General features: G+C 42.2%; 1 protein-coding gene across 1 annotated transcript; it reads left to right on the top strand.

Annotated features, from left to right (window-relative positions):
• On the top strand, positions 1 to 7,760 carry ODC1 (ornithine decarboxylase 1). Its single transcript, XM_003204499.4, has 11 exons — positions 1 to 107; positions 1,375 to 1,523; positions 1,603 to 1,776; positions 1,935 to 2,107; positions 2,374 to 2,508; positions 2,650 to 2,731; positions 3,049 to 3,132; positions 4,322 to 4,484; positions 4,573 to 4,685; positions 5,391 to 5,605; positions 7,480 to 7,760. Exons 2-11 carry the CDS (start codon positions 1,410 to 1,412, stop codon positions 7,619 to 7,621), a joined length of 1,395 nt encoding a protein of 464 aa, XP_003204547.1. The 5' UTR covers positions 1 to 107; positions 1,375 to 1,409; the 3' UTR covers positions 7,622 to 7,760.
• Positions 7,761 to 9,128: the final 1,368 nt, after the last annotated feature.

The raw sequence follows: 9,128 nt of genomic DNA, 5'->3' as shown, positions 1-9,128 counted from the left end.
CGGCCGTTCCGGGCGCTGCGGGAGCCAACGTTGTGGTTGGAGGTCGGGAGCCGCGTTTGGCTTCGTTAGGGCTTAGTCTACGTCGAAGCTCCGAGCCGGTTCGTCGTGTAAGTGAGAAACGGTCGACTAACGTGAAGTCTGTGGTAGCAGCAGCTGGGGGGACGTGTGGTTGTCGGAGAGAGGTTTGTAATCGCTTCTCAGAGCTAAGTGGCTGAAGCTTAAGGCGTGTGTGGGATGGACGGCCCGAGGGATCGCTAGCTGAAAGCAAGGCTGTAAAGAGTAGCGTGCTTTTGTAAGCGGTGTAGCTGAAGGTTACTGAGTAACTTAAAGCTGAGGAAGCCTTGGCTCTAATCTGCGTGACTTGATAAAGTGGGAAAGTGCTGAGGGCAGGCCTGGGGCTGGATGGGGTTGCATGAAACCGTATCTTCCCCGTGACTCATGGCAACCTTGCGGCCCTGAAGTCTTTAAAAAGCGGCGCTCAGATAGATGTGTTTCAGCAGGCGGCCTTTCTGTATGTGGCTTCCTGCTTACAGTGAGCTGTGTGACTTGCCCTGCACTCGGGTTTTGGGTGGCAGAGGCACGTCCTTTTGCCTTCTCGTTCTGGTTCTCAGAGGCCAGATTGTTCTGATTCTAGTTGGTTCCTTGTTAGCTTTGGAGATCTGGTGCAGACTTGTGTGAAATCTGGTTATAAAGTGTTAATTGGAATTACTCCTAAGACTCAGTGTATGCGTATGGACTGCAATCAGGAACTGCTGTGCTGGTTTGTGTCTGCCACTCCTGACAGCTCAGGTTTTCTTCTCGTGTAGCTTGAAGGCTGTGCATAGAGCAGGGAAGCCCTAACCACTGATAGAGCCAGATATTCCATTTCCTTTGAATTACTGAGAGTTGTTACTGCTCAGAGGTAAGCAGTGTGCTCTGATTACATCAAAAATAACTTGGAAACTTTCTTCCGGGAACTGCTGAGCTACCGTAGGGCTTAAGAAAAGTGGTAATTACATTGAAACCAGTACTAGCCATAACATTAACAGTAAGTCTGGTGTGGAAGCAAAGGAAAAGATGATGGAATCTTCATGGACTTAAATAGTATCTGCTATTACTGGTTTTGATAGATTCTGTGCATCGTTCACTTGCTGAACAGAGGGTAGCTTGCCTTCAATCTGACGTGACTACTTCATAGAGAGTCTTGTTGGTTCTGATTAAACCTAATGTGTCACCTGTTTAATTAAGGTTGTCAGTAACCACTATAGGAATCATAGCTACCAATTCTGTGACCACCGTGTAATGACTGCATGAATTTGAAACAGTGAATGTGAACTGTATGACTTAAAATGAAATAACATTTGTCTGTGGGCTGTTTATTTTTTGTATCAACAGCTTAAAAAACTCAAGTCCTTCCACCTAAACTTGGAATGTCAGGAATCATGGGTAGCTTCAGCAAAGAAGAACTTGAATTCACTTTCCTTGATGAGGGCTTTACTGCCAAGGATATCCTTGACCAAAAAATAAATGAAGTGTCATCTTCTGTAAGTATGAGAAGAAAATGCTGACCAAACTTATTCTGTTATCTGTGGCTTGTAACTTCAATATGTGCATTTGCTCTAGGATGATAAAGATGCCTTCTATGTTGCTGACCTCGGGGATATTGTGAAGAAGCACATGCGGTGGCATAAAGCCCTTCCTCGAGTAACCCCCTTCTACGCTGTCAAATGTAACGACAGTGAAGCTGTAGTGAAGACTCTTGCCGCTGTTGGTGCGGGATTTGATTGTGCCAGTAAGGTAAGACCTCGTCTGTGTTCTGATCTGTGGTGTTGGCACATGCTCAGCTGTGAGGTGTTTGTGTACAATTAAGCATAAGCACTCACAGTCACTTTTGTTCTCATTAATTTGATCGTTGATCTGGAAATAACATCCTTAATGTAACCTGTTCTCTCTAGACGGAAATACAGCTGGTTCAGAGCGTTGGTGTACCTCCTGAGCGAATAATATATGCAAATCCCTGCAAACAACTATCTCAAATCAAACATGCTGCTAGCAGCGGTGTACAGATGATGACATTTGATAGTGAAGTAGAACTAATGAAAATTGCAAGGGCCCATCCAAAAGCCAAGTAAGTTACCCTAGCTGTTTCATAATTCTTGCTTCAGTTCTCAAGTTACTGAAACGCTTGCTGTTAGTTGCAACTTGTTCTTTTTTTAAGATGTGATGTGAAATTATGAGATAATAAGCCGACTTCAGCCACTGAAATCTAAGCCTGTGTACTGGCACATTAGGAGGCAGACAGGAAAGCTTGCATGTTTAAGGTTGATCTCATTTTAAAATCATACCTTCCTGATGATGTCTTATTCTAAAACTTGGTTTCTTCCCTGTTTCCAGGTTAGTGCTGCGTATCACAACTGATGACTCCAAAGCAGTTTGTCGTCTCAGTGTTAAATTTGGAGCTACTCTTAAGACAAGCAGGCTGCTTCTGGAGCGTGCAAAAGAGCTGGACCTTGTCATTGTTGGAGTTAGGTGCGTTCCATTTCAAAAAGCAGCTGTGTGAAATAAGATTTAAGTGATGTAGCTGATAAGCCTTTGTGTATTGTGACTTACGTTTTATGTGAACTTATTGACTTACCAAAGACCAGCTAATATTTTTGTTTCTCATTCTAGTTTCCATGTTGGAAGTGGATGTACAGACCCAGAGACATTTGTTCAGGCCATTTCCGATGCCCGCTGTGTGTTTGATATGGGAGTAAGTATTACAATTCTATTTAATCTGGAACTCCTGTTTAACTGTTGTGGCAAAACTGAATCAATTATAGAACTGTTACAAGGTTAAAAGTTGAAGTTGCTCATTTCATGGTAGTGTTTTTGAGGTCTTGGTGGCTTACTCTAGCAGTTCTGCAGCAAAATCAGCAGCTCAAACTGAGATGGCTATTAAAAGAATCCAGTGAATTAACCCTGTTCTCAAATCTTAATAGAATGACTTACTGATTTGTTTGTTTATTTCTAGCTAAAATGATAAACCAAAGGCTTTCCTTAATACTATTCCACTTAATTTCACTTCAGGCTGAACTTGGCTTCAGTATGTATCTGCTTGACATTGGTGGTGGCTTCCCTGGCTCTGAAGACGTGAAGCTTAAATTTGAAGAGGTATAGCTTTGCTAAGAACTTCCTGGGTTGTGGTGTCTTTCTGAATGTTCAATTGTATTAAAACCTAGCATAAAGGCACGCTCATAAGAGAATGTCTGGTCAGAAATGGAATTGAGAAGAAAAGAGGAGACTGTATTTGGAAAATTAGATTATCTTGCAAGATAGAGCTAAATTAATGCATAAGTATGCAGAGATGCCAAACTTGTATTGCAAGTTTTAATTGCAGACTTGATTCTCACTGGCATAAACTTCTTCCAGTTGATTGTCTACTTCAGGTGTTCTGAATTGATGCTGCTCCCACATGAGAAAACCCTGAACACCCATACAGTCTTTCTGAGTGGTTTTGAGCACCAGATCAGTAAGTGATCTGGTTTATAACTAGTGTTAGGAGTGTATGGGCTTTTGTTTGATCAGTCTGCTTTCATAGGAATACCTACTCTCAGAAGAAAAGGTGGCGTAGTGTTAAGGGGACTTAGAGCAGTGTTGTCGGCACATCTGCCAGTCTAAAGTGATGCTAAATGGTGTTGTATTTACCCAAGGAGACATCAAATAAGTCCCACCGGGTGAATTATCTGCTTGTAATGTGGCCTAATGTTGCCTCACTTGTTCTACCTGTTAATGAAAGCTGACTTTTCCTAGTGTTGTACTGGCTTTATATGAAATATCAAGTGCAAATGATGCTGTAAGTGGGCTCCGTGGCACGAGGCAGTCATGCAGTGGTTGGAGGCAGCTTTATCACTGATAATTTGGCAGCTGTGAAGGCAGCAGTTTCCAAGATGATGACAAAGATTTCTGTAGTCTTAAAATCCTGTGAGATGACTTCTCTAGGATGCAGGAAACTGGAGGATGTTGCATTATTATCAGAATGAGAAGCAGACCAGGAATAGAAGTTGAAGAGTGTTGACACGTGGGACACTAATGCTGGTTTAATGAGTCTAGGAAGGGTGACTTCATTGAGACTTAAGTGACCAAACAGCTCATGTTTAAGTTTTTAAGCTGAAAGTGTCTGCTTTTATTGTCTTCCACAAATATAACAAAGCAAAGACAAATGATACAGTAAGCCAATTCCGTATTCTAATCTGTGTGTTTGAATAATCCATTACTGTGAGCATGGAAGTCATCCCAGACTAAAAAGAGTATCTGGGTAGCTGCTGAAGTAGTAATATTTGCAACTGGTGTTACTTCCTAGATCACAAGTGTAATCAACCCAGCACTGGATAAATACTTTCCTTTGGATTCTGAAGTAACTATTATTGCAGAGCCAGGAAGATACTATGTCGCATCAGCATTCACGCTGGCAGTCAATATCATTGCAAAAAAAATTGTAATAAAGGAGCAAACAGGTTCTGATGGTATGTAAATCTGGACTTGGTCTTCCCCCTAGCCTAACTGTACCTTTCTTTTCAAGCACTCGCTTACTGGTGTCTCTGCTTCTTCCAGATGAAGATGATGTGAATGACAAAACACTCATGTACTACGTGAATGATGGCGTCTATGGATCGTTCAATTGCATCTTGTATGATCATGCACATGTTAAACCAGTTCTGCAAAAGGTACATTTCACAAGTATTGCACATTGGTAGCTTGGCTGTAGACAAATCCCTCAGAATCACAGAATGGCCAGGGTTGGGAAGGACCTCAAGGATCATGAAGCTCCAACCCCCCTGCCACATGCAGCCACCAACCTCCCCATTTAATACCAGACCAGGCTGCCCAGGGCCCCATCCAACCTGGCCTTGAACACCTCCAGGGATGGAGCATCCACAACCTTTCTGGGCAGCCTGTTCCAGCACCTCATCACTCTCTCTGTAAAGAACTTCCCCCTGACATCCAACCTAAATCTCCCCTCCCTCAATTGAAAACCATTTCCCCTTGTCCTGCAGATATCAACCCTTTCAAAGAGTTGATTCCCCTCCTGTTTGTAGGCTCCCTTTAGGTATTGAAAGGCTGCAATGACGTCACCGCGCAGCCTTCTATTCTCCAGGCTGAACAAGCCCAGCTCCCTCAGCCTGTCTTCATAGGGGAGATGCCCTCCTCATAGCAGTCTCTTGTGTTCACTGCTCCCTCTGCATAGCCAGAATCTGATGTTAAGACAGGAGGTGTGCAGTGGAACTTAATTCAGAGCCAAGGGTGCAGAAGGACCTGCAACCACTTCTTCCTCCTCTTAGAGAAGAGGCAGAGTGCTGTGCATACATCAGTCATGGCATTACTTCTGGAAGCTGTTTCAGTTGTCAGACTAATTAGACTCTTCTCTGTAGCGGCCTAAACCAGATGACAGCTGCTACTCCTGCAGCATATGGGGACCAACGTGTGATGGCCTGGATCGTATTGTTGAGCGTTGTAACATGCCAGAGTTGCAAGTTGGTGACTGGATCCTGTTTGAAAACATGGGTGCCTATACTGTTGCAGCAGCTTCTACTTTCAACGGATTCCAGAGGCCAACAATACATTATGTGATGTCGCGACCAGCATGGTTAGTAACTTAAATACGGTAATAACTTGATCTGTCAAGTGCTTTCATTAGAGAAAGTGATGGAAAGCTTATCAGTTTTGACTGTTCTGTATCAAACAGTGCCATGGCTGAGGTGCTGTATTGTCTGGAAAAACATTTTAATGTGAGAAGTGATATCTGTGGTAGTCTTTGCATGTTTTTAGAAAATCATAACACTACCAATTACTTTTTTGCTCTGTTGTATTTGTCTTTAGAAGCACTTTTAAAGAGAGAATGCTAGGAGTCCATTCATTAACCTGGGTTTCTAGCTTGTCTTTTAGTCTTGCACAACACAGGGTAGTTACAGATTCTTTACTGTTAGCTTCTCTGATCAGTGATCAGAGACAAATCAATCACAGTTTTGGTAGTACGCTGTCTTGCAAATGGATAGCCTAGTGAATCCTGACTGTAAGGGACAGGAATCCAAAGGAACAGTTCTTAACTGTGCAGCTTCACAGTATGTTCTGTTTGAGGGCTGTTTGTGGGTGTAAACTGAGTCTGGACTGTAGCTTACTGTTGTCTGTTGGATCTCCACAGGAAGCCTTAAAATAGATGAGGAAAGCATGGTCACTTAAGTACCAGAATACTGCAAAACTGCATCTTTAAACAGTAGTTAAAAGTAATCTGGATGCTTTTCTCTGCAAAGTAGGTTAATGGACTTGTGTAAAAGTGGGTTCTTACATAAGAGGAAGTCCTTATCTCTACTGAAGTTTGCCTATTAAAATGGTAGGAAGCATTTGGGCAGCAGTATTAGCATGTTTGGCTAGGGTCAGGAGGTTCTGAGATTTACCGTAAACTCTTCAATCTGGGGGATTTCTAGCAGTAAAAGAGGAAGCTTCCTCCATTCTTTTGTTAGCCTTGCCTTCCTATAAACAAAGTTTGCACTGTTTGGCTTTTCCCTCCCCCACCTTTAGTGACACCTCCAGTCAAGTGAAGCATTGCTGTGTCACGTAAAGCCTTACGCTTCCCGTTAGACTTCAGACTTGTCTGAAACTTAAAGTGGCTCTGCAGAATTGTTAATTAACTTTTTCATTATAGACTTCAGGTAAGATATTAATACTTGTAGCTTTGGACAATATGCCTCAGCTCAGTTCTTTTCACCCCTTAGTGTCCTTTTTTGGCAAGAAAATTCTAGTAGCACACGCTAACCCTTATCTGAGGGGGATATAAATTAGTGAGATTATGCTGCATGTCTTTTCAGCACAGACGAAAGCTTTTTTGATATGTGCTCTGCATGTTTAAGTGTACAGCTGTATTTATAGCTCTAACTGCAAAACGTGTAAGGGATGATCTATGTCTGAGGGCATATCATATGGGCAACCAAGCGGTAAACACAACTTTTCTTTGCATGCAGCGTAAGATAAGCAGTCAAAAACTAATTAGCTGAAGTTCTTTTGTACTGAACTTGTTTTGGTACAGTGTCTGAGGAAGAAGGGAGTTGCGGTTCTCCTATGCCAACTCCCTTACATTCCTGCTGTTAACCTCACTTGAAATTCAAGGTATCTGAGAATGTGATGGTGTGGGAAAGGGAGAATGAATTTCATTCTGGAATGACCTCTAAGTCATGAAACCTGTATGGTATGTGGTATAAAAACGTAGGTCCTGATATATCTGCAGATACAGATCCTCCTTGGAAACAGTGAAACAGCTTAATATTGGCACTTACACTAAAGACTGCAGATGACATGTGCAGACTTGATTCTGCTTTGGTATTTTGTTCTAGTAATAATGTCTAGATTATAAACTATCAATTTCATGTTCTGGTAGCTACATAGTAGTAACTAAACTATTTCATTTATCTTTTCTAGGATGTTGTAGTGAAATACTCTTTTGACTGTTGCTGTTTTTCTTTCTAGGCAACTAATGCAACAGATAAAGGAGCAGGAGTTCCTAGCTGAAGTGGAAGAGCAGGATGTTGCTAGTCTGCCCCTCTCCTGTGCCTGTGAAAGTGGAATTGAGTATCCAGCAACTTGTGCTTCAGCTAGTATTAATGTATAAATAATAAATACTTAGAAACTAACTGCAAGTTTAGTCATTGAATCTAGGGCATTTGGGGGACCATTAACTTAATTCTTGCTAGAATTTTTAAGTGTTTTTTAAAAGTTTAGGTTTGGCATAAACGCAACAAAAAAAAAAATGACTAGGAGATGGGTCACATTTATCTGTGTTCCTATGGAAACTATTTGAATATTGTTTTATATGGATTTTTATTCACTTTTCATGTATGCTACTAAAGTCTGACCCTCACCTGTCAAACAAGTATTTGTAGCTTGTGTATGGCAGAATGGGCTAAGCTTAGTGTTCTGTGACCTACCTGTTTTAAAATAAAAGTATATTGAAATAACTAGTCCTGTGCTGGTTGATCTGTAGCAAATTCACCTGTCCTGGAGAGCTGTTACAAACTACATGAGTCGTTCCTTCAACCCCTTACATTAAGCAACTTGTCAGGGCTTGTGACTAGAAAAAGTTCAGACAACTGTAGTAGTTAAGTTCCCATGGGGGTTGTGTGTCTTTCTACATGGCTAACGGTGCACTATGCAAGCCAAATGTGCAAGTTTTATTTTAGTCTACAATTCCTGTAAGCTTCTGACTAAGCGTATCTGGTTATTAATGAAGATGCAGCACAGGTTCTGCTGTTGACAAGTTGCTTGTTGCAGAAGGTACATATAGAAGGGTTAAAATAAGTAAGGAGAAAAGAGACTGAAACTTATGTGGCTGACTACAGAGCAAGGTAATACCTGACCCATGTCAAATGGCTGAGTGATTCTATGTCTCATCTATCATAAAATCACAGAATGGCCTGGGTTGGAAAGGACCACAATGATCATCTAGTTTCAACCCCCCTGCTATATGCAGGGGTGCCAACCAGCAGACCAGGCTGTGCAGAGCACATCCAGCCTGGCCTTGAATGCCTCCAGGGACGGGGCATCCACAGCCTCCTTGGGCAACCTGTTCCAGTGTGTCACCACCCTCTGTGTGAAAAACTTCCTCCTAATATCTAACCTGAACCTCCCGTCTCAGTTCAAAACCATTCTTCCTTGTCCTATCACTATCCACCCTCATAAACAGCCGTTCCCCTCCTGTTTATACGCTCCCTTCGAGTACTGGAAGTCCGTAACGAGGTCTCCCCAGAGCCTTCTCTTCTCCAAGCTAAACAAGCCCAGTTCCCTCAACCTTTCCTCATAGGAGAAGTGTTCCAGCCCTCTGATCATCTTAGTGGCCCTCTGGACCTGTTATAAGATCTCCATATCCTTCTTGTGTTGGGGACCCCAGCCTGGATGCAGAACTCCAGATGAGACACGGTCTGTTACGCATACGATACCATACAGCTTTTACTTAACCTTATGAAAATATTGAACTGAAGTTATTAGAGTAAATGTAATAACTAAGTAAACCATAGGAGCTAACGCAAGGAATGCTTACTGGGATAGGTCATTCTGACCTCCAGCTGACCTGGTGCTAATTTATTGCCATTTGGTGGGTGGAAATAGCAAAGTATTTCTAA

The sequence above is a fragment of the Meleagris gallopavo genome, chromosome 2 (assembly GCF_000146605.3).
Source record: "Meleagris gallopavo isolate NT-WF06-2002-E0010 breed Aviagen turkey brand Nicholas breeding stock chromosome 2, Turkey_5.1, whole genome shotgun sequence".
NCBI classification, from domain to species: Eukaryota; Metazoa; Chordata; class Aves; order Galliformes; family Phasianidae; genus Meleagris; species Meleagris gallopavo.
This window is presented reverse-complemented; position numbering and strand designations above follow the sequence as displayed.

Coding starts and splice junctions, on each gene's coding strand:
- ODC1 (XM_003204499.4), top strand. CDS start 1,410: ATGTCAGGAATCATGGGTAGCTTCAGCAAAGAAGAACTTGAATTCACT. Junction 1,524..1,602: donor TAAATGAAGTGTCATCTTCT/GTAAGTATGAGA, acceptor CATTTGCTCTAG/GATGATAAAGATGCCTTCTA. Junction 4,686..5,390: donor TTAAACCAGTTCTGCAAAAG/GTACATTTCACA, acceptor TCTTCTCTGTAG/CGGCCTAAACCAGATGACAG.